Source organism: Scomber scombrus, chromosome 12, assembly GCF_963691925.1.
Source record: "Scomber scombrus chromosome 12, fScoSco1.1, whole genome shotgun sequence".
NCBI lineage: Eukaryota > Metazoa > Chordata > Actinopteri > Scombriformes > Scombridae > Scomber > Scomber scombrus.
Window position 1 is genome coordinate 31,055,789 of NC_084981.1, and position 25,000 is coordinate 31,080,788.

Sequence of the window (25,000 nt, forward strand, 5' to 3'; positions counted from 1 at the left end):
GAGCCGACGTGTTTATGTTAAACAGTCGTACAAACAGATTCACATTCAAGTCGTTTACGAACTTTTGTGGATTCTACGAACAAACCTGATTGACAGGTTGACGCGTTAGCAACGGTAACTAAGGGAGACCAGCGTGAGCGTCATGTGACTCGTTAATGAATTAAAGGAACTTCATCCCTCCATCTTTTCCTCCGTCAGCTGATTGATGTAAAGCAGCAAAGCATTGTGGGTAAATGAAGCCATACTGCCAGCTGGTTATTTTGAGTTAATTGATCAGCTGACTGAATTTAGTTTGTGTAAAAACTGTTGAAACAATCTGAAGGTATAGAGGACAAATAAAGACTTCAACAAGGTTCAGGCGTGAGAGTCGATTTTATTTCACCTTAAAACTGATTTAAAGTTTTTACAGAAAAATACAAAAAAAGCAGAATCAGAACGAACCGAATTCTTCCTGACGAGCTTTTTAATTACTGACGATAACGAGAATAAAAGCCGTTAATAAAACAACATTTAAAACATGACTAAATAACATTTAGTTTTTAATATCTTATGTTGAGAGTAAACATGAAACATTATGGAAGCTCATTTCTGCCAGAAAATAACCTTTATGTTTTAAATTAGACAATAAATCTGGTTTATATTTTAATTATTTGACCAGATTTAAACGTTTAATGTTCAGTAACAGACGTGGAAGCTTTTTCTTTAGTCTTCATCATTAAGCTTTAAATATAATCATTTAACTTTTTTATCTCATAACTCCAAATTTGACCCGTTGTAACTTTCTCATGTTTTTATTTTTATTATTTAGTTTTAATTCTAATAATTTAACTTCTTTTTATTATTGTTAATAAAACTTCATTTCATTTTATTTTATCGGCACAAATGAGCTTCCATACGGGCTCGTTTTCACTGAATGAAGCACAGCTGTGCTGATGATGTCACAGACAGGTGAGTCCTGCTGATGATGTCACAGACAGGTGAGTCCTGCTGATGATGTCACAGCTGCTGATCAGCTTCTTCGATCAATAATCAATAATCAATAATATTTCTCTGACAGAAACGTTCCAGGACTTCAAGGAAAAATACAGAAAATATAAATTAAAGTTGGAAATTAAAGAATAAAAATGATTTTTATTCATTTTAAACTCTGCTGACGCTCCGTGCTCGTCACTGATTGGCCACGGCTGGCTCCTCCTCTTCCATTGGCTGGCTGCCGAAGCCGCTGTCGACGTGAGCGTCTGATTGGAGAGAAAAAAAACATCAGTGAGAAGTTTGAAAAACATTTTTTTTTAAAAGTACATTCAGATGTTTTTATTATATTGTTTATAAATGTGTTGCTAACGTTCAATCAGCTGTAATTAATCATTAAGTTATTAGTTAATTACTATGATCCAGTACAATGAAAGCTTATTTCATCTTTATATGTTAATTCATTGTATTTAAATATAATTATATGTTTTTAAATAACACTCACAGTCTCGGAGAGTTTGTGTATTTACATATTTACTCAAATTAGATTTTTCCTTGTCCATTCTTGCCAAAACTCGTTAAAACACGCTAACCGGCGTCCGTTGAAACACGCTAACCGGCGTCCGTTAAAACACGCTAGCCGGCGTCCGTTAAAACACGCTAGCCGGCGTCCGTTAAAACACGCTAGCCGGCGTCCGTTAAAACACGCTAACCGGCGTCCGTTAAAACACGCTAACCGGCGTCTGTTAAAACACGCTAACCGGCGTCTGTTAAAACACGCTAGCCGGCATCTGTTACAACACGCTAACCGGCGTCCGTTAAAACACGCTAGCCGGCGTCCGTTAAAACACGCTAACCGGCGTCCGTTGAAACACGCTAACCGGCGTCCGTTAAAACACGCTAGCCGGCGTCCGTTAAAACACGCTAACCGGCGTCCGTTAAAACACGCTAGCCGGCATCTGTTAAAACACGCTAACCGGCGTCCGTTAAAACACGCTAGCCGGCGTCCGTTAAAACACGCTAACCGGCGTCTGTTAAAACACGCTAGCCGGCATCTGTTAAAACACGCTAACCGGCGTCCCTTAAAACACGCTAGCCGGCGTCCGTTAAAACACGCTAACCGGCGTCTGTTAAAACACGCTAACCGGCGTCTGTTAAAACACGCTAGCCGGCATCTGTTACAACACGCTAACCGGCGTCCGTTAAAACACGCTAGCCGGCGTCCGTTAAAACACGCTAACCGGCGTCCGTTGAAACACGCTAACCGGCGTCCGTTAAAACACGCTAGCCGGCGTCCGTTAAAACACGCTAACCGGCGTCCGTTAAAACACGCTAGCCGGCATCTGTTAAAACACGCTAACCGGCGTCCGTTAAAACACGCTAGCCGGCGTCCGTTAAAACACGCTAACCGGCGTCTGTTAAAACACGCTAGCCGGCATCTGTTAAAACACGCTAACCGGCGTCCCTTAAAACACGCTAGCCGGCGTCCGTTAAAACACGCTAACCGGCGTCCGTTAAAACACACTAACCGGCGTCTGTTAAAACACGCTAACCGGCGTCTGTTAAAACACGCTAGCCGGCATCTGTTAAAACACGCTAACCGGCGTCCGTTAAAACACGCTAGCCGGCGTCCGTTAAAACACGCTAACCGGCGTCCGTTGAAACACGCTAACCGGCGTCCGTTAAAACACGCTAGCCGGCGTCCGTTAAAACATGCTAACCGGCGTCCGTTAAAACACGCTAGCCGGCATCTGTTAAAACACGCTAACCGGCGTCCGTTAAAACACGCTAGCCGGCGTCCGTTAAAACACGCTAACCGGCGTCTGTTAAAACACGCTAACCGGCGTCTGTTAAAACACGCTAGCCGGCATCTGTTAAAACACGCTAACCGGCGTCCGTTAAAACACGCTAGCCGGCGTCCGTTAAAACACGCTAACCGGCGTCTGTTAAAACACGCTAGCCGGCGTCCGTTAAAACACGCTAACCGGCGTCTGTTAAAACACGCTAGCCGGCATCTGTTAAAACACGCTAGCCGGCGTCCGTTAAAACACGCTAACCGGCGTCTGTTAAAACACGCTAACCGGCGTCTGTTAAAACACGCTAGCCGGCATCTGTTAAAACACGCTAACCGGCGTCCGTTAAAACACGCTAGCCGGCGTCCGTTAAAACACGCTAACCGGCGTCTGTTAAAACACGCTAACCGGCGTCTGTTAAAACACGCTAGCCGGCATCTGTTAAAACACGCTAACCGGCGTCCGTTAAAACACGCTAGCCGGCGTCCGTTAAAACACGCTAACCGGCGTCCGTTAAAACACACTAACCGGCGTCTGTTAAAACACGCTAACCGGCGTCTGTTAAAACACGCTAACCTGCGTTTACAAGCTATACCTTTTGAGATGTTTTGCCTCCAGCTAAGCCCCGCCCCTAAACATACTCAAGCTAAGCCCCGCCCCTTAAACATACTCCAGCTAAGCCCCGCCCCCAAACATACTCCAAGCAAGGCCCGCCCCCAAACATACTCCAGCTAAGCCCCGCCCCTAAACATACTCCAGCTAAGCCCCGCCCCTTAAACATACTCCAGCTAAGCCCCGCCCCTAAACATACTCCAGCTAAGCCCCGCCCCCAAACATACTCCAAGCAAGGCCCGCCCCTAAACATACTCCAGCTAAGCCCCGCCCCTAAACATACTCCAGCTAAGCCCCGCCCCCAAACATACGTCACACTGTTTACAAGCTGTGAAGGGTCTACTGATGATGCTGAGACTTCCTCTGGTGGACAGAACGGGAAACTACAACAAACTTCAATTTAAATACTAATTATAGAAAAACTGAAATTAATATTAAAGATGAGGCAATAAGGGACTGTGTGTGTGTGTGTGTCTGTGTGTGTTACTGTGTGTGTGTGTGTGTTACTGTGTGTGTGTTACTGTGTGTGTGTGTGTGTGTGTGTCTGTGTGTGTTACTGTGTGTGTGTCTGTGTGTGTTACTGTGTGTGTGTGTGTGTGTGTTACTGTGTGTGTGTGTGTCTGTGTGTGTTACTGTGTGTGTGTCTGTGTGTGTCTGTGTGTGTGTCTGTGTGTGTTATTGTGTGTGTTACTGTGTGTGTCTGTGTGTGTTACTGTGTGTGTGTGTGTTACTGTGTGTGTGTGTGTGTGTGTTACTGTGTGTGTGTGTGTGTGTGTTACTGTGTGTGTGTGTGTGTGTGTTACTGTGTGTGTGTGTGTGTGTGTTACTGTGTGTGTGTGTGTGTTACTGTGTGTGTGTGTGTTACTGTGTGTGTGTGTTACTGTGTGTGTGTGTGTGTGTGTGTGTGTTACTGTGTGTGTGTGTGTGTGTGTTACTGTGTGTGTGTGTGTTACTGTGTGTGTGTGTTATTGTGTGTGTGTGTTACTGTGTGTGTGTGTGTGTGTGTGTTACTGTGTGTGTGTGTGTGTGTTACCTGTGTGTGTGTGTGTGTGTGTGTCTGTGTGTGTTACTGTGTGTGTGTCTGTGTGTGTTACTGTGTGTGTGTGTGTGTTACTGTGTGTGTGTTACTGTGTGTGTGTGTGTGTGTGTCTGTGTGTGTTACTGTGTGTGTGTCTGTGTGTGTTACTGTGTGTTACTGTGTGTGTGTCTGTGTGTGTTACTGTGTGTGTGTGTGTGTTACTGTGTGTGTGTTACTGTGTGTGTGTGTGTGTGTCTGTGTGTGTTACTGTGTGTGTGTGTCTGTGTGTGTTATTGTGTGTGTTACTGTGTGTGTGTCTGTGTGTGTTACTGTGTGTGTGTGTGTTACTGTGTGTGTGTCTGTGTGTGTTACTGTGTGTGTGTTACTGTGTGTGTGTGTGTGTTACTGTGTGTGTGTGTGTGTGTTACTGTGTGTGTGTGTGTGTGTGTTACTGTGTGTGTGTGTGTGTTACTGTGTGTGTGTGTGTGTGTTACTGTGTGTGTGTGTTACTGTGTGTGTGTGTGTGTTACTGTGTGTGTGTGTTACTGTGTGTGTGTGTGTGTGTGTTACTGTGTGTGTGTGTGTGTGTTACTGTGTGTGTGTGTGTGTTACTGTGTGTGTGTGTGTTACTGTGTGTGTGTGTTATTGTGTGTGTGTGTGTGTTACTGTGTGTGTGTGTGTGTGTGTTACTGTGTGTGTGTGTGTGTGTGTGTTACCTGTGTGTGTGTGTGTGTGTGTGTGTGTGTGTGTGTGTGTGTTACCTGTGCTGTGTTTATCATCTTGTCTCTCAGTGTTTCTCAGCAGTCTGACTCCTTCTTTCAGACCGAGAGAGTGAAGAGCTTCAACCAGACCGTCAACTGGACCTCCACCCAACTACACACACACACACACACACACACACACACACACACACACACACACACACAGTAACACACACACACACACAGTAACACACACACACACACACAGTAACACACACACACACACAGTAACACAGTAACACACACAGTAACACACAGTAACACACACACACACAGTAACACACACACACACACACAGTAACACACACACACACACACACAGTAACACACACACACACACACACACACACAGTAACACACACACACACACACACACACAGTAACACACACACACACACAGTAACACACACACACACAGTAACACAGTAACACACACACACACACAGTAACACACACACACAGTAACACACACACACACACACACACAGTAACACAGTAACACACACAGTACATAGGTATGAATAACTGTTATTTTAACAATTTATTTATTAAATTGAAACTTCTATAAAGTATTTTAATGGATTTAAAGGATTCATCTGGGAATCGAACCTGCGTCACAGCTCAGTCTGACTGCTAGCTGTAGCTGCTAGCTGTAGCTGCTAGCTGTAGCTGCTAGCTGTAGCTGCTAGCTGTAGCTGCTAGCTGTAGCTGCTAGCTGCTAACTGCTAGCTGTAGCTGCTAGCTCACCTTGTAGTGCTGCAGCAGGTGTCTGCAGGGCGTTGGACTGTCCTGGTAAAGGTGAGTCAACGTCAACATTCCCAGTTTCTCTGCCAGTTTCTTCCAGGGAACATCTTCCACACTCAGAACCTCCACCAGCCGGGACAGAGTGTCCTCGTCCAGACCCGACGCCTCCGCCTCTGCAGGTGAGACCAGAAGAGAAGTTATTCATCTGGTTTAACTTGAAACTGGTCAGACAGTAAAGCTCCGTCCACACTGAGAACAATTACTATAAATATACACATATATCTATATATGTATGTATAGTGATATATACACTATATATATACATATATATAGTGTATATATCACTCTATGTTTATATATAGTGATATATACACTCTATATATACATATATAGAGTGTATATATACACTCTATATATGTATATATAGAGTGTATATATCACTATATGTTTATATATAGTGATATATACTATACTATATATATACATATATAGAGTGTATATATACACTCTATATATGTATATATATAGTATAGTATATACATATACACACTATATACTATATATATACTATATATATACGGTTATACGGGGACGGTGATTAACGGGGGCCGTGTTTAACGGGGACGGTGATTAACGGGGACCGTGTTTAACGGGGACGGTGATTAACGGGGACCGTGTTTAACGGGGACGGTGATTAACGGGGACCGTGTTTAACGGGGACCGTGATTAACGGGGACGGTGATTAACGGGGACCGTGTTTAACGGGGGCCGTGATTAACGGGGACCGTGTTTAACGGGGGCCGTGATTAACGGGGACCGTGATTAACGGGGACCGTGTTTAACGGGGACGGTGATTAACGGGGACCGTGTTTAACGGGGACGGTGATTAATGGGGACCGTGTTTAACGGGGGCCGTGATTAACGGGGAACGTGTTTAATAGACAGGAAACAGGGACACAAACCTTCACTGCTGGCTCTGATCTTCTTACTGACGTGACGACTTGATTTCGGACTCTGTGAGTTCAGCAGATTCTTGACCTGAAGACAGGAAGACGACAAACAGCTGTTCAGTTACGGTGTGTAATGTGATGTCACTTCCTGTCTGCGGTGTCATGTGATCTTATCAGCTGACCTTCTGACACCTGGCGAGGTCCAGAGGTGTGTGTCCGCCCGCAGGTCTCTTACGAGGGTTGATTGGCTGTGAGGCGGCTTCTCTGATTGGTTCATCCTCATCATCATCGTCGTCTGAGGAGGAGCTGATGAAGAGCGGCTCGTCGTTCTCCAGGTTCTTATCAGCACCTGGAAGAAAGTCACTCAGTCACTCAGTCACTCAGTCACTTAGTCACTCATTAATTCATTAACTCATTAACTCTGTCACTCAGTCACTTAGTTACTCATTAATTCATTAACTCATTAACTCTGTCACTCAGTCACTTAGTTACTCATTAATTAATTAACTCATTAACTCTGTCACTCAGTCACTTAGTCACTCATTAATTCATTAACTCATTAACTCTGTCACTCAGTCACTTAGTTACTCATTAATTAATTAACTCATTAACTCTGTCACTCAGTCACTTAGTCACTCATTAATTCATTAACTCATTAACTCATTAACTCTGTCACTCAGTCACTTAGTCACTCATTAATTCATTAACTCATTAACTCTGTCACTCAGTCACTCAGTCACTTAGTCACTCATTAATTCATTAACTCATTAACTTAGTCACTCAGTCACTCATTAACTTAGTCACTCAGTCACTTAGTCACTCATTTACTCAGTCACTCAGTCACTCAGTCACTCAGTCACTCAATCACTCATGAACTCATTAACTTAGTCACTTAGTCACTCATTAATTCATTAACTCATTAACTCATTAACTCATTAACTCTGTCACTCAGTCACTCAATCACTCAGTCACTCATTAACTCTGTCACTCAGTCACTCATTAACTTAGTCACTCAGTCACTCATTAACTTAGTCACTCAGTCACTCATTAACTCAGTCACTCAGTCACTCAGTCACTCATTAACTTAGTCCCTCAGTCACTCATTAACTCTGTCACTCAGTCACTCATTAACTTAGTCACTCAGTCACTCATTAACTTAGTCCCTCAGTCACTCAATCACTCATGAACTCATTAACTCTGTCACCCAGTCACTCATTAACTTAGTCACCCAGTCACTCATTAACTTAGTCACTCAGTCACTCATTAACTTAGTCACTCATTAACTTAGTCACTCCGTCAGTTTCCTGAAGTTATTGTTATGAAATTAATCAGTTTCTAGTACTTTCGTGATTTGAACAATTCAAACATGTGACTCCTGTGTGATGTCATTGCGTGTGACTTGTGTGATAGGCTGTCAGTGACTTCCTGTGTGATGTCATTGCGTGTGACTCGTGTGATAGGCTGTCAGTGACTTCCTGTGTGATGTCATGGCGTCTGACCTGCAGCGATCAGCATGGAGCAGAGGGTCGGCGAGCCCAGACTGGCAGCGAGGTGCAGCGCTGTGTTTCCTCCAAACGTGCACGCGTTCACGTCGGCCTTCAACTGGGAACAAAGCAGCACAGATGTCACAGTGATGTCACGGTGATGTCACGGTGATGACACGGTGATGTCACGGTGATGTCACGGTGATGTCACTGATGTGTAGGTGTACAGTTGTGTGCCGTACCTCTGTGATCAGGGTGCAGGCCACCTTGAACAGGTGTTCTCTGACGGCCAGGTGGAGCGCAGTGTTCCCGCTCTTCTGCTCAGGTGCGTTGATCTTGGCTCCGCCCTCCACCAGCAGGCGGAGGCAGCGCTCGCCGTCCTTCCTCACGGCCAGGTGGAGCGGCTGGAGACCTGAGAGGAGCACAGGTGATGTTTTATTTATCAGTAGACAGGAAACAGAGAGGTGTGACCTCCGGCTGGTACGTGGCTCTAACCGACCGACTACCTGCCCAGGTGTTCTCTCACCGTGGTAGTCGGTGCTGTTCACCATGTGGGCGTGGCGTTCTCCCAGGTGAGCCAGCAGCAGGCGGAGCGTAGCGCTGTCACCCGCCAGCGCCGCCAGGTGGATGGGGCTGCGGCCATCTTTGTCCAGCAGGCTAGGGTCGGCGCCCGCCCTCAGCAACGCCTCCACCACCTTCACCTGCCGGGTGATCACAGCCAGGTGGAGAGGAGTCTGCAGCGACAAGAGGAGGTGAAGCTGTTTACAGGTGAAGCAGTTTACAGGTGAAGCAGTTTACAGGTGAAGCAGTTTACAGGTGAAGCAGTTTACAGGTGAAGCAGTTTACAGGCGCGCTACCTGCATCACACTGTGGTTTGAATGACAGCAGAGACAAGCTGTGAGTCTCAGGTGATGGTAAATGGTAAATGGACTGTACTTATAGCGCCTTTCTAGTCTTTTCGACCACTCAAAGCGCTTTACACTACAACTCATTCACCTCATTCACACACATTCATACACTGATGGCAGGCAGCTACCACGCAGGGTGCCAACCTGCACATCAGGAGGAATCTAACCATTCACTCGCATTCATACACCGTTGGCATAGCAACGGGAGCAACTAGGGGTTAAGTGTCTTGCCCAAGGACACATCGACATGTAGACTGGAGGGGCCGGGAATCGAACCGCCAATCTTCCAATTGGAGGACGACCGCTCTACCTCCTGAGCCACAGCCGCCCAGGTGGTGTATTAAGGTGTAGTTACCTGTCTCAGGTGGTGTATTAAGGTGTAGTTACCTGTCTCAGGTGGTGTAATAGGGTGTAGTTACCTATCTCAGGTGGTGTAATAGGGTGTAGTTACCTGTCTCAGGTGGTGTAATAGGATGTAGTTACCTGTCTCAGGTGGTGTAGTTAGGTGTAGTTACCTGTCTCAGGTGGTGTAATAGGGTGTAGTTACCTATCTCAGGTGGTGTAATAGGATGTAGTTACCTGTCTCAGGTGGTGTATTAGGGTGTAGTTACCTGTCTCAGGTGGTGTATTAGGGTGTAGTTACCTGTCTCAGGTGGTGTAGTTAGGTGTAGTTACCTGTCTCAGGTGGTGTAATAGGGTGTAGTTACCTGTCTCAGGTGGTGTATTAGGGTGTAGTTACCTGTCTCAGGTGGTGTAATTGGGTGTAGTTACCTGTCTCAGGTGGTGTAATTGGGTGTAGTTACTTGTCTCAGGTAGTGTAATTGGGTGTAGTTACCTGTCTCAGGTGGTGTAATAGGGTGTAGTTACCTATCTCAGGTGGTGTAATAGGATGTAGTTACCTGTCTCAGGTGGTGTATTAGGGTGTAGTTACCTGTCTCAGGTGGTGTATTAGGGTGTAGTTACCTGTCTCAGGTGGTGTAGTTAGGTGTAGTTACCTGTCTCAGGTGGTGTAATAGGGTGTAGTTACCTGTCTCAGGTGGTGTATTAGGGTGTAGTTACCTGTCTCAGGTGGTGTAATTGGGTGTAGTTACCTGTCTCAGGTGGTGTAATTGGGTGTAGTTACTTGTCTCAGGTAGTGTAATTGGGTGTAGTTACCTGTCTCAGGTGGTGTATTAGGGTGTAGTTACCTGTCTCAGGTGGTGTAGTTAGGTGTAGTTACCTGTCTCAGGTGGTGTAATTGGGTGTAGTTACCTGTCTCAGGTGGTGTATTAGGGTGTAGTTACCTGTCTCAGGTGGTGTATTAGGGTGTAGTTACCTGTCTCAGGTGGTGTATTAGGGTGTAGTTACCTGTCTCAGGTGGTGTAGTTAGGTGTAGTTACCTGTCTTAGGTGGTGTAATAGGGTGTAGTTACCTGTCTCAGGTGGTGTATTAGGGTGTAGTTACCTGTCTCAGGTGGTGTAATTGGGTGTAGTTACCTGTCTCAGGTGGTGTAATTGGGTGTAGTTACTTGTCTCAGGTAGTGTAATTGGGTGTAGTTACCTGTCTCAGGTGGTGTATTAGGGTGTAGTTACCTGTCTCAGGTGGTGTAGTTAGGTGTAGTTACCTGTCTCGGGTGGTGTAATTGGGTGTAGTTACCTGTCTCAGGTGGTGTATTAGGGTGTAGTTACCTGTCTCAGGTGGTGTAATTGGGTGTAGTTACCTGTCTCAGGTGGTGTAATTGGGTGTAGTTACCTGTCTCAGGTGGTGTAATTGGGTGTAGTTACCTGTCTCAGGTGGTGTAATTGGGTGTAGTTACCTGTCTCAGGTGGTGTATTAGGGTGTAGTTACCTGTCTCAGGTGGTGTAATTGGGTGTAGTTACCTGTCTCAGGTGGTGTATTAGGGTGTAGTTACCTGTCTCAGGTGGTGTAGTTAGGTGTAGTTACCTGTCTCGGGTGGTGTAATTGGGTGTAGTTACCTGTCTCAGGTGGTGTAATTGGGTGTAGTTACCTGTCTCAGGTGGTGTATTAGGGTGTAGTTACCTGTCTCAGGTGGTGTATTAGGGTGTAGTTACCTGTCTCAGGTGGTGTATTAGGGTGTAGTTACCTGTCTCAGGTGGTGTAATTGGGTGTAGTTACCTGTCTCAGGTGGTGTAATTGGGTGTAGTTACCTGTCTCAGGTGGTGTATTAGGGTGTAGTTACCTGTCTCAGGTGGTGTAATTGGGTGTAGTTACCTGTCTCAGGTGGTTGGGGTTGTTGATGAAGGCTTGCTGCTGGCTGCTCAGCAGGATGTGGATCAGCTGCTGGATCACAGCGGCCTGCTGGTGGATGACGGCGAGGTGTAAAGGTCTGCAGACACACAAACACAAAGAGTGGAACAGCTTCATCAACTGATGGTTCTGGAGTCAGCTGATGGTTCTGGAGTCAGCTGCTCTGAACCGGAGGACTCACGTGTCTCCGTTGGTGTCCTGGATGCCGACCAGATGTCTCTGGATGACGAGCAGAACTCGAGCGTCTCCGCTGCTGCAGTACTGCAACAGAGCTGCAGCCGTCTGCCTGGCGCTCTGAGAGGCCCGGCTGTGAAGAGCTGCAGCTGGAAAGTAACAGAACCACACCGTCAGCATGGAGTAACAGAACCATTAACATGTAGTAACAGAACCGTCAGCATGGAGTAACAGAACCATTAACATGTAGTAACAGAACCGTCAGCATGGAGTAACAGAACCATTAACATGCAGTAACAGAACCGTCAGCATGGAGTAACAGAACCATTAACATGTAGTAACAGAACCGTCAGCATGGAGTAACAGAACCGTCAGCATGTAGTAACAGAACCGTCAGCAGGTAGTAACAGAACCGTCAGCATGGACTAACAGAACCGTCAGCATGGAGTAACAGAACCGTCAGCATGGAGTAACAGAACCGTCAGCAGGTAGTAACAGAACCGTCAGCATGGAGTAACAGAACCGTCAGCATGGAGTAACAGAACCATTAACTATATCTTACCTATCTGAAAAAGCTGCTGTTGTAGTGGTGAACCATTCTGACCCGTCTGACCCGTCTGACCCGTCTGTCCCGTCTGTCCCGTCTGACCCGTCTGTTGCTGAGCTTGGGTGGAGTTTGACATCTGGGCTCCTCCTCCACCGAAACCAGTGAAGCTTCCTGAAAAGAAGCCTCCTGTTCCTCCTGCTGCTCCGTTCATCTGCTGGTTGAACTGGAACCCTGCAGAACCACAGAACCAGCTTCAGCGTGAACAGTCTGACTGACAGAGGGTTATGGAAGGCTGGGTAAGGGAAGGCTGGGTAAGGGTTATGGAAGGCTGGGTAAGGGAAGGCTGGGTAAGGGTTATGGAAGGCTGGGTAAGGGAAGGCTGGGTAAGGGGTTATGGAAGGCTGGGTAAGGGTTATGGAAGGCTGGGTAAGGGAAGGCTGGGTAAGGGGTTATGGAAGGCTGGGTTAGGGTTAGGGAATGCTGGGTAAGGGTTAGGGAAGGCTGGGTAAGGGTTATGGAAGGCTGGGTAAGGGAAGGCTGGGTAAGGGTTAGGGAAGGCTGGGTAAGGGTTATGGAAGGCTGGGTAAGGGTTAGGCTGGGTAAGGGAAGGCTGGGTAAGGGAAGGCTGGGTTAGGGAAGGCTGGGTTAGGGAAGGCTGGGTAAGGGGTTATGGAAGGCTGGGTAAGGGTTAGGAAAGGCTGGGTAAGGGTTAGGAAAGGCTGGGTAAGGGTTAGGCTGGGTAAGGGTTAGGGAAGGCTGGGTAAGGGTTATGGAAGGCTGGGTAAGGGTTAGGAAAGGCTGGGTAAGGGTTAGGCTGGGTAAGGGTTAGGGAAGGCTGGGTAAGGGTTATGGAAGGCTGGGTAAGGGAAGGCTGTGTAAGGGTTATGGAAGGCTGGGTAAGGGTTAGGGAAGGCTGGGTAAGGGAAGGCTGGGTAAGGGTTAGGGAAGGCTGGGTAAGGGTTATGGAAGGCTGGGTAAGGGAAGGCTGGGTAAGGGTTATGGAAGGCTGGGTTAGGGAAGGCTGGGTTAAGGAAGGCTGGGTAAGGGTTAGGGAAGGCTGGGTAAGGGTTCGGCTGGGTAAGGGTTAGGGAAGGCTGGGTAAGGGTTAGGGAAGGCTGGGTTAGGGAAGGCTGGGTAAGGGTTAGGGAAGGCTGGGTTAGGGAAGGCTGGGTTAGGGTTAGGGAATGCTGGGTAAGGGTTAGGGAAGGCTGGGTAAGGGTTAGGGAAGGCTGGGAAAGGGTGAGGGAAGGCTGGGTTAGGGTAAGGGAATGCTGGGTTATGGAAGGCTGGGTTAGGGAAGGCTGGGTTAGGGAAGGCTGGGTTATGGAAGGCTGGGTTAGGGTAAGGGAAGGCTGGGTTAGGGTAAGGGAAGGCTGGGTAAGGGAAGGCTGGGTTAGGGAAGGCTGGGTTATGGAAGGCTGGGTTAGGGTAAGGGAAGGCTGGGTTAGGGTAAGGGAAGGCTGGGTAAGGCTGGGTAAGGGTGAGGGAAGGCTGGGTTAGGGTAAGGGAAGGCAGGGTAAGGCTGGGTAAGGGTGAGGGAAGGCTGGGTAAGGGAAGGCTGGGAAAGGGTAAGGGAAGGCTGGGTTAGGGTAAGGGAAGGCAGGGTAAGGCTGGGTAAGGGTGAGGGAAGGCTGGGTAAGGGAAGGCTGGGTTATGGAAGGCTGGGAAAGGGTGAGGGAAGGCTGGGTTAGGCTGGGAAAGGGTTAGGGAAGGCTGGGTTAGGGTAAGGGAATGCTGGGTTATGGAAGGCTGGGTTAGGGAAGGCTGGGTTAGGGAAGGCTGGGTTATGGAAGGCTGGGTTAGGGTAAGGGAAGGCTGGGTTAGGGTAAGGGAAGGCTGGGTAAGGGAAGGCTGGGTTAGGGAAGGCTGGGTTATGGAAGGCTGGGTTAGGGTAAGGGAAGGCTGGGTTAGGGTAAGGGAAGGCTGGGTAAGGCTGGGTAAGGGCGAGGGAAGGCTGGGTTAGGGTAAGGGAAGGCAGGGTAAGGCTGGGTAAGGGTGAGGGAAGGCTGGGTAAGGGAAGGCTGGGAAAGGGTAAGGGAAGGCTGGGTTAGGGTAAGGGAAGGCAGGGTAAGGCTGGGTAAGGGTGAGGGAAGACTGGGTAAGGGAAGGCTGGGAAAGGGTAAGGGAAGGCTGGGTTAGGGTAAGGGAAGGCAGGGTAAGGCTGGGTAAGGGTGAGGGAAGGCTGGGTAAGGGAAGGCTGGGTTATGGAAGGCTGGGAAAGGGTGAGGGAAGGCTGGGTTAGGCTGGGAAAGGGTTAGGGAAGGCTGGGTTAGGGAAGGCTGGGTAAGGGGAGGCTGGGTAAGGGTTAGGGAAGGCTGGGTAAGGCTGGGTAAGGGTTAGGGAAGGCTGGGTTAGGGAAGGCTGGGAAAGGGTAAGGGAAGGCTGGGTAAGGGAAGGCTGGGTAAGGGGAGGCTGGGTAAGGGTTAGGGAAGGCTGGGTAAGGCTGGGTAAGGGTTAGGGAAGGCTGGGTTAGGGAAGGCTGGGAAAGGGTAAGGGAAGGCTGGGTAAGGGAAGGCTGGGAAAGGGTGAGGGAAGGCTGGGTTAGGGTTAGGGAAGGCTGGGTTATGGAAGGCTGGGTAAGGCTGGGTAAGGGTTAGGGAAGGCTGGGTAAGGGAAGGCTGGGTAAGGGTTAGGGAAGGCTGGGTAAGGGTTAGGGAAGGCTGGGTAAGGGTTAGGGAAGGCTGGGTTAGGGAAGGCTGGGAAAGGGTAAGGGAAGGCTGGGTAAGGGAAGGCTGGGAAAGGGTGAGGGAAGGCTGGGTTATGGTTAGGGAAGGCTGGGTTATGGAAGGCTGGGTAAGGCTGGGTAAGGGTTATGGACATAAACACTGAAGTCTGATCTATCTTATGATATATGAGAAGCATCATAACAACAATATTAGTGCAAACACAAAGCTGCTGAGGATCCAACAAAGATCATCTAACAGTTCTGTAATGGGAATTCTTATTATTCATCTTCTCTGATACAAATGAGCAACTATGTCATATGATTAGGTGTGTGTGTCATAATCTGCTGATTGAGTGAACATCATGTATGTTAAAATCTACTGACTAACCATTGTCCTGATTGTACACACATTATGACTATTTTGCTGACATTGTTCTGATGGTAGAACAATGTCATCCTTTCACAAGATAATGTATTGTATATAATCTGAGTATTTCCTCTGCTCTGGGCTCACTCATCTCAACGCTTGAGACAGCAAGGAGTCCGTCTGCAGACAACTGAATAAACTATCAGACAGACAACGAATGAGTTTGTGCTTCTTAATATAAAATGGCCAGAACAGTTCATTCATAAATATAAAGAAATGAAATGCTGACACAGCAGCTTCTCAACAGGCTAGTTAGCAGTTAGCAGTTAGCAGTGATGATGAAAAACTGCTTTTACATTCAAAACAACCAAAGAAACAGAACTACTTTGACTCTGTTTCCTAAAATTAGCATCAGATCATAAATGTGTTCAGCATATTGATCATTATGAATTATAATGAAGGAAGTAGCACCAACTTCCTATGAGCAAAGAAAATAATCCAAAGAATTTACAAATGGATTGTTTATCTTAAAATAATATGAGTTAATAATCCTATAATGGATGTTTGTATCTCTGTGATCTTTACCTCCTCCTCCTCCTCCTCCAAAGCTCCCAGCTCCTCCTCCTCTTCCTCCTCCTCCTCCTCCTCCTCTCCAGGGCTCATAGTGAGGCAGTGGCTTCTGCTTCTTCCTCATCACCTCCTCTTTGTCTGCGAGAACAGATGAAGATGAGACGAGGAGGGGAAACACACGGGAAATGTAAAGCTTATAACAGTAGAAGTGGAAAGAAAGAGTGAAAGATGATGTGAAGAAGCTCAGACTGAAAGTTTCCACTGCGGGAAAAACGGGTCAGGGTTAGGGGTTAGGGTCAGGGTTAGGGTCAGGGGATAGGGTTAGGGGTTAGGGTTAGGGGTTAGGGTTAGGGTTAGGGTCAGGGGTTAGGGTTAGGGGATAGGGTTAGGGGTTAGGGTTAGGGGTTAGGGTCAGGGGTTAGGGTTAGGGTTAGGGTCAGGGTTAGGGTCAGGGTCAGGGTCAGGGTCAGGGTCAGGGTGAATGCAACTCAGACCTTGGACCTGTGGGATGTAGGTGAACTGTTTGGGGTCGCTGCGGTCGCCGGCCTTCTTCCTCTTCAGCTGCAGGAACACAGTGACGGGACGCTCGATCTCTGCGCTGTGATAGGCCGGCGTTTTGAACACGATGGCGTACTGAGGACAGAAGAAGAAGGAAACACTGAGTCACTGAATCTGACTCAGTTTATTCACAGAGACGGGGTTAGGGTTAGGGCAGCCTGTCAGATGATATATATTATATATAGATATTATATATTATATATTATATCTGCTTCTACCTGTTTATGAACGTCAGTGGGAGAGAAGTCTCCGAACGCCTCCCAGCCGCCCTCCTCGTCCTCCTCGTAGAAACGGATCTCTATGTCATCTGCAAGCACAAAGGCATGATGGGAGGAAGTTATAACAACAATAACAATGAGAGAAAGTTCTAATATTAATAAAAATAAATGTTCTGACCTTTCTGGACTTTGTCACAGAGCAGGAAGATCTCGTCTCCTCCCAGAACCGAGCCGCACGTTTTATCCATCCGAGAGATTTTCAGATTGGAAGCGTTTGGAGACTCTACACAGATCCATTCATCATTTATCATTCATTATGAAATATGATCAGTTATTGTGTGAGTGCAGTAAAAGCTTCATGTTGGACTCACTGCTGTCGTAGATCGGGTTGGACACCACCGGTTTCAGAGCTCTGGTGAAACCTCCGTTACTGTCCTGAAGGAAAGCTGTGAACTTTAACCTGACGATGTTCAGATCCATCACCTTCCCCAAAGCCTTGGCCTCCTTCAGCAGGGACGCCTCCTCGGCCTCTGAGAGGGCAACATACTGCTTATAGTACTGCATAGTACTGCATAGTACTGCATAGTACTGCATAGTACTGCATAATACTGCATAGTACTGCATAATACTGCATAATACTGCATAGTACTGCATAATACTACATAATACTGCATAATACTGCATAATACTGCATAGTACTGCATAGTACTGCATAATACTACATAGTACTGCATAGTACTGCATAGTACTGCATAATACTGCTTATAGTACTGCATAGTACTGCATAGTACTGCATAGTACTGCATAATACTGCATAGTACTGCATAGTACTGCATAATACTGCATAATACTGCATAATACTACATAATACTGCATAATACTACATAATACTACATAGTACTGCATAGTACTGCATAATACTGCATAGTACTGCATAGTACTGCATAATACTGCATAATACTACATAATACTGCATAATACTACATAATACTGCATAATACTGCATAATACTGCATAATACTGCATAGTACTGCATAGTACTGCATAATACTACATAGTACTGCATAGTACTGCATAGTACTGCATAATACTGCATAATACTGCAGTACTTCATCAGGAACGCCTCCTCTGCCTCTGATGGAGACAAACAGCAGTTCATCCATCTGTCTGAAGCTTCACTTTGTACTGATGGAAAGTTCATTTACTACAGTACTGTAGTACAGTTAGAGGTACTAGTACTTTACTGTAGTACAGTTAGAGGTACTAGTACTTTACTGTAGTACAGTTAGAGGTACTAGTACTTTACTGTAGTACAGTTAGAGGTACTAGTACTTTACTGTAGTACAGTTAGAGGTACTAGTACTTTACTGTAGTACAGTTAGAGGTACTAGTACTTTACTGTAGTACAGTTAGAGGTACTAGTACTTTACTGTAGTACAGTTAGAGGTACTAGTACTTTACTGTAGTACAGTTTGAGGTACTAGTACTTTACTGTAGTACAGTTAGAGGTACTAGTACTTTACTGTAGTACAGTTAGAGGTACTTGTACTTTACTGTAGTACAGTTAGAGGTACTAGTACTTTACTGTAGTACAGTTAGAGGTACTAGTACTTTACTGTAGTACAGTTAGAGGTACTAGTACTTTACTGCAGTACAGTTAGAGGTACTAGTACTTTACTGTAGTACAGTTACAGGTACTAGTACTTTACTGTAGTACAGTTACAGGTACTAGTACTTTACTGCAGTACAGTTAGAGGTACTAGTACTTTACTGCAGTACAGTTAGAGGTACTTGTACTTTACTGCAGTACAGTTAGAGGTACTAGTACTTTACTGTAGTACAGTTAGAGGTACTAGTACTTTACTGTAGTACAGTTAGAGGTACTAGTACTTTACTGTAGTACAGTTAGAGGTACTAGTACTTTACTGTAGTACAGTTAGAGGTACTAGTACTTTACTGTAGTACAGTTACAGGTACTAGTACTTTACTGTAGTACAGTTACAGGTACTAGTACTTTACTGTAGTACAGTTACAGGTATTAGTACTTTACTGTAGTACAGTTAGAGGTACTAGTACTTTACTGTCTGACAGAAAGTACAGGTGATCACGTAGTTTCCGGTAAGCGTATTCCGTCACTTCCTGTTACCGTCTGTGTTACTGTGTACTGTTAGCGTTAGCGTCTCTGCTCTCTACTCCGCTAACTTTTATATATTCTTAATTCCTGTTGATACTTATTAATTGTACACTTAAGCATACGTTTGTTTGGTTTAAAGCGCTTCTTGCTTTTATCTCTTAAAACCCACAGTTTTAAACTTCTGTTGCTTTAGCTCTATTGTTAGCTCCGGTTAGCTCCACAGCTAATCTTGGTTAGCGGTTAGCCATGGCTTCTCTCCCCTCTTCTCACTCTTCTGCTCTATCTTGCTCGGTGTGTCACATGTTTAGCTACTCCTCTGCCTCCTTTGACGGTAATGATACTTGTACTAAGTGTAGTCTGTTTGCAGTTTTGGAGGCGAGGCTTAGTGAGTTAGAAACGCGGCTCCGCACCAAGGATAGCCAGCTAGCTCCAGTTATTAGCCAGGCCCCAGTAACCGGTGCGAGCCGTCCTGCAGCCAGTGTTAGCATAGCTGCTAATCCCCCGGTAGCTCTCAAGCAGCTGGGAAACCAGGGCAGGTGGGTGACTAATCGAAGGAAGCATAGCCCCAAACAGAAGCCCACGGTTCACCACCAACCACTTCATGTTTCAAACAGATTCTCCCCACTCAGCAACACACCTGCTGAGGAACAGACTCTGATCATTGGTAGCTCCATAGTCAGAAACGTGAAATTAGCGACACCAGGGACCATAGTCAAATGTATTCCTGGGGCCAGAGCGGGCGACATAGAGTCAACTTTAAAACTGCTGGCTATGGATAAACATAGATACAGTAAGATTATCATTCATGCCGGTGGAAATGACCTCCGATTACGCCAATCGGAGGTCACTAAAATTAATGTTGAGTCGGTGTGTACATTTGCTAAAACAATGTCGGACTCCGTAGTTTTCTCTGGGCCTAATCTGATCAGTGATGACATGTATAGCCGCATGTCATCATTTAACCGCTGGTTGTCGAGGTGGTGTCCAGATAATGATGTGGGTCTGATTAGGAGAGACGGCATACATCCCACTTTGGACGGAGCTGCTCTCATATCTAGAAATATGGCCGAATTCATCGACCCAAACCCATGACAACCCAGAGTCCAGACCAGGAGACAGAGCTGCAGTCTTACATGCTTCACTATAATACTATAATATATATACACTATAATAACACTATAGTAACACTATAATAACACTATAATAACACTATAGTAACACTATAATAACACTATAGTAATAACACTATAATAACACTATAATAACACTATAGTAACACTATAATAACACTATAGTAATAACACTATAATAACACTATAGTAACACTATAATAACACTATAATAACACTATAGTAACACTATAATAACACTATAATAACACTATAGTAATAACACTATAATAACACTATAGTAATAACACTATAATAACACTATAATAACACTATAGTAACACTATAATAACACTATAATAACACTATAGTAATAACACTATAATAACACTATAGTAATAACACTATAATAACACTATAATAACACTATAGTAACACTATAATAACACTATAATAACACTATAGTAATAACACTATAATAACACTATAATAACACTATAGTAACACTATAATAACACTATAATAACCCTATAGTAACACTATAATAACACTATAATAACACTATAGTAACACTATAGTAATAACACTATAATAACCCTATAATAACACTATAATAACACTATAATAACACTATAATAACACTATAGTAATAACACTATAATAACACTATAGTAATAACACTATAATAACACTATAATAACACTATAATAACCCTATAATAACACTATAGTAACACTATAATAACCCTATAATAACACTATAGTAACACTATAATAACACTATAATAACACTATAGTAATAACACTATAATAACACTATAGTAACACTATAATAACCCTATAGTAACACTATAATAACACTATAATAACACTATAGTAATAACACTATAGTAACACTATAATAACACTATAATAACACTATAATAACACTATAATAACACTATAGTAATAACAGTTACCTGAGAGAGCACTGTGAGGCCCTTTCTGTCTCTTCCTCTCTTCTTTCAGTCTTCTACACAGAATCTCAACGACTCCTTTCTTGGTAACGTGAAGAATTCCCAGATTACTGAACCTGCAACACAAAACATAAATGTGTTGAATGAGTCATTTCCTGTATAAATGTATTTCATCTGAATAATCTCACTTTCATATTCCAGCTTTTAATCAAACTTCATGTTTTGTAAAGTTTGAACTTTTTCTCTGTTATGAATCATTTCTCTCCTCAGAGGTTTCACTCTTAGTCATATTCCTTATTGATATGTGATCTGATCATTATCAATTAATCAACCAATCATTTCTTTTGTTCTGTTCTCCTGATTGGATGAATGCAGAGCTCTGATTGGCTGAATACAGAGCTCTGATTGGCTGAATACAGAGCTCTGATTGGATGAATGCAGAGCTCTGATTGGATGAATGCAGAGCTCTGATTGGATGAATGCAGCACTGTGATTGGATGAATGCAGCACTGTGATTGGATGAATGCAGCACTGTGATTGGATGAATGCAGCACTCTGATTGGATGAATGCAGCACTGTTATTGGATGAATGCAGAGCTCTGATTGGCTGAATACAGAGCTCTGATTGGCTGAATGCAGAGCTCTGATTGGATGAATGCAGAGCTCTGATTGGATGAATGCAGCACTGTGATTGGATGAATACAGTGCTCTGATTGGATGAATGCAGCACTGTGATTGGATGAATGCAGCACTCTGATTGGATGAATGCAGAGGTCTGATTGGCTGAATACAGAGCTCTGATTGGATGAATGCAGAGCTCTGATTGGGTGAATGCAGAGCTCTGATTGGCTGAATGCAGAGCTCTGATTGGCTGAATGCAGAGCTCTGATTGGATGAATGCAGAGCTCTGATTGACTGAATACAGAGCTCTGATTGGATGAATGCAGAGCTCTGATTGGATGAATGCAGAGCTCTGATTGGCTGAATACAGAGCTCTGATTGGATGAATGCAGAGCTCTGATTGGCTGAATACAGAGCTCTGATTGGATGAATGCAGCACTCTGATTGGATGAATGCAGCACTCTGATTGGCTGAATGCAGCACTGTGATTGGATGAATGCAGAGCTCTGATTGGATGAATGCAGCACTGTGATTGGATGAATGCAGCACTCTGATTGGATGAATGCAGCACTCTGATTGGATGAATGCAGCACTCTGATTGGCTGAATGCAGAGCTCTGATTGGGTGAATGCAGAGCTCTGATTGGGTGAATGCAGAGCTCTGATTGGCTGAATGCAGAGCTCTGATTGGCTGAATGCAGAGCTCTGATTGGATGAATGCAGCGCTCTGATTGGATGAATGCAGAGCTCTGATTGGATGAATGCAGCGCTCTGATTGGGTGAATGCAGAGCTCTGATTGGCTGAATGCAGAGCTCTGATTGGCTGAATGCAGAGCTCTGATTGGATGAATGCAGCGCTCTGATTGGATGAATGCAGAGCTCTGATTGGATGAATGCAGAACTCTGATTGGATGAATGCAGAACTCTGATTGGATGAATGCAGCGCTCTGATTGGATGAATACAGTGCTCTGATTGGATACTGACGAGGCGGTGAGGTCGTTGGGGCCGACGTCCAGCGTGCAGGTTCCCTTCTCGGTGCAGTGTCGCCCCACCAGACTGTGAGCGTGGACCTGGGGGGGTTCGGTGTGCGTCACCAGCTGCACCTCCACACGGGCGTTACCCACATAGTTATTAATCTGAAACGTGACGAGACAGGAAATATTATCATTTCATATCAAACAGATAACAACACTCAACAACGTCTGAAATAAAGACGAGTTTAAGAAACGGAAACTTATTGAAGCTTTTGGGACGATGTGTTAAAACACTGCTGATCATTTTAATATATTTATCTTTAATGTTTGGATCCAAAGAAACTAACTGATCTAAGAACAGTTACTGTGTTCTTCCTGTTAAAGAGCTAAAGACGTTTAGCTCTGTTGTTGACATGTTGCTGTGTGGTTGTTGACATGTTGCTGTGTGGTTGTTGACATGTTGCTGTGTGGTTGTTGACATGTTGCTGTGTGGTTGTTGACATGTTGCTGTGTGGTTGTTGACATGTTGCTGTGTGGTTGTTGACATGTTGCTGTGTGGTTGTTGACATGTTGCTGTGTGGTTGTTGACATGTTGCTGTGTGGTTGTTGACATGTTGCTGTGTGGTTGTTGACATGTTGCTGTGTGGTTGTTGACATGTTGCCCACCTTCACGGTTGGGTAGGTCCTCCTGTTCTTCTCGCTGGAGGCCCCTGGCAGCCCACCGTGGGACGGACCCTCGCACTCATAACGGAAACGAAATCCCCTCTGAGAACACAAACAGTTAGTCAGTCTGTCACTGAAGTCATGTGACCAGAAACTCCCATCACTCAGTCACTCAGTCACTCAGTCACTCAGTCACTCAGTCTGTCCCGTGTTGTTATGACTGATGGGAAAACCCTGGATTACAGGAAGTGACTGTCACAATAAGACGTGGATCAACATGACCAGGGAAATCACCTGAGTGTGTGTGTGTGTGTGTGTGTGTGTGTGTAAATGTATTGATACTGTAACAGCAGAGGGTTGATATTGCGTTACTGAAGTAGACATTATAAATGTTAACTGTGATTTCATATTTTGATGAGTCATTTTTAGTGTGACAGGAAGTGATCTCACCTGTTTGGGCTCCTCGATGATTTGAATGTACGGACCGTGAGCTGGAACACAAACACATACAGTTTCATTTGATTGGGCGATCACACACTGACACTGTTTGAGGTGAGAAGGAGGAAGGAGGTGATTTCCCCTCATGAAGGTTCCCACTTCCTGACAAGTTCTGGTTCTGATGAATCAAATGTCCAAAGTCTCATTTCACCCAATGACTCAGAACTGCTTCATGGTATGAAGAAGAAGTTTGTGTTACCAAAAATCACCAGCAGGAGCAACAGCTTCACTACAGATCATCTATAATCTATAATCTATCATCTATCATCTATAATCTATCATCTATAATCTATCATCTATAATCTATAATCTATAATCTATCATCTATAATCTATAATCTATCATCTATCATCTATAATCTATAATCTATAATCTATCATCTATAATCTATAATCTATAATCTATAATCTATCATCTATAATCTATCATCTATCATCTATAATCTATAATCTATCATCTATAATCTATCATCTATCATCTATCATCTATAATCTATAATCTATCATCTATAATCTATAATCTATAATCTATAATCTATCATCTATAATCTATCATCTATAATCTATAATCTATCATCTATATTCTATAATCTATAATGTATCATCTATAATCTATAATCTATAATCTATAATCTATCATCTATAATCTATATTCTATAATCTATAATGTATCATCTATAATCTATCATCTATAATCTATAATCTATAATCTATAATCTATCATCTATAATCTATCATCTATAATCTATAATCTATAATCTATCATCTATCATCTATCATCTATAATCTATAATCTATAATCTATAATCTATAATCTATCATTTATAATCTATCATCTATCATCTATAATCTATCATCTATAATCTATAATCTATAATCTATAATCTATCATCTATAATCTATAATCTATCATCTATAATCTATCATCTATAATCTATCATCTATCATCTATCATCTATCATCTATAATCTATCATCTATAATCTATCATCTATAATCTATAATTTATAATCTATAATCTATCATCTATCATCTATCATCTATAATCTATAATCTATCATCTATCATCTATAATCTATAATCTATAATCTATAATCTATCATCTATCATCTATAATCTATAATCTATCATCTATAATCTATCATCTATAATCTATCATCTATAATCTATAATCTATAATCTATAATCTATCATCTATAATCTATCATCTATAATCTATCATCTATCATCTATAATCTATAATCTATAATCTATAATCTATCATCTATAATCTATAATCTATCATCTATAATCTATCATCTATCATCTATAATCTATAATCTATAATCTATAATCTATCATCTATAATCTATCATCTATCATCTATAATCTATAATCTATAATCTATCATCTATCATCTATAATCTATAATCTATAATCTATCATCTATCATCTATAATCTATCATCTATAATCTATAATCTA

At 44.0% G+C, this 25,000-nt stretch overlaps 1 protein-coding gene across 2 annotated transcripts in view; it reads right to left on the bottom strand.

Annotated features, from left to right (window-relative positions):
- Positions 1–353: 353 nt before the first annotated feature.
- The window catches only part of nfkb2 (nuclear factor of kappa light polypeptide gene enhancer in B-cells 2 (p49/p100)), a 28,017-nt gene continuing 3,370 nt past the window's right edge, over positions 354–25,000 (bottom strand). For both annotated transcript variants that reach the window (XM_062430302.1, XM_062430301.1), the window contains exons 3-22: positions 23,492–23,532; positions 23,045–23,143; positions 22,389–22,540; positions 20,787–20,899; positions 16,957–17,115; positions 16,764–16,868; positions 16,586–16,674; positions 16,304–16,442; positions 15,825–15,947; positions 12,223–12,438; positions 11,668–11,809; positions 11,451–11,565; positions 8,858–9,065; positions 8,574–8,743; positions 8,347–8,449; positions 7,030–7,196; positions 6,860–6,935; positions 5,901–6,070; positions 5,154–5,265; positions 354–1,238 (exon numbers count right to left, since the gene is read on the bottom strand). In XM_062430302.1, coding sequence (XP_062286286.1) covers positions 1,168–1,238; positions 5,154–5,265; positions 5,901–6,070; positions 6,860–6,935; positions 7,030–7,196; positions 8,347–8,449; positions 8,574–8,743; positions 8,858–9,065; positions 11,451–11,565; positions 11,668–11,809; positions 12,223–12,438; positions 15,825–15,947; positions 16,304–16,442; positions 16,586–16,674; positions 16,764–16,868; positions 16,957–17,115; positions 20,787–20,899; positions 22,389–22,540; positions 23,045–23,143; positions 23,492–23,532 — 2,570 coding nt within the window. In that variant the 3' untranslated portion in view covers positions 354–1,167. The remainder of the gene's footprint in view (positions 1,239–5,153; positions 5,266–5,900; positions 6,071–6,859; positions 6,936–7,029; positions 7,197–8,346; positions 8,450–8,573; positions 8,744–8,857; positions 9,066–11,450; positions 11,566–11,667; positions 11,810–12,222; positions 12,439–15,824; positions 15,948–16,303; positions 16,443–16,585; positions 16,675–16,763; positions 16,869–16,956; positions 17,116–20,786; positions 20,900–22,388; positions 22,541–23,044; positions 23,144–23,491; positions 23,533–25,000) is intronic.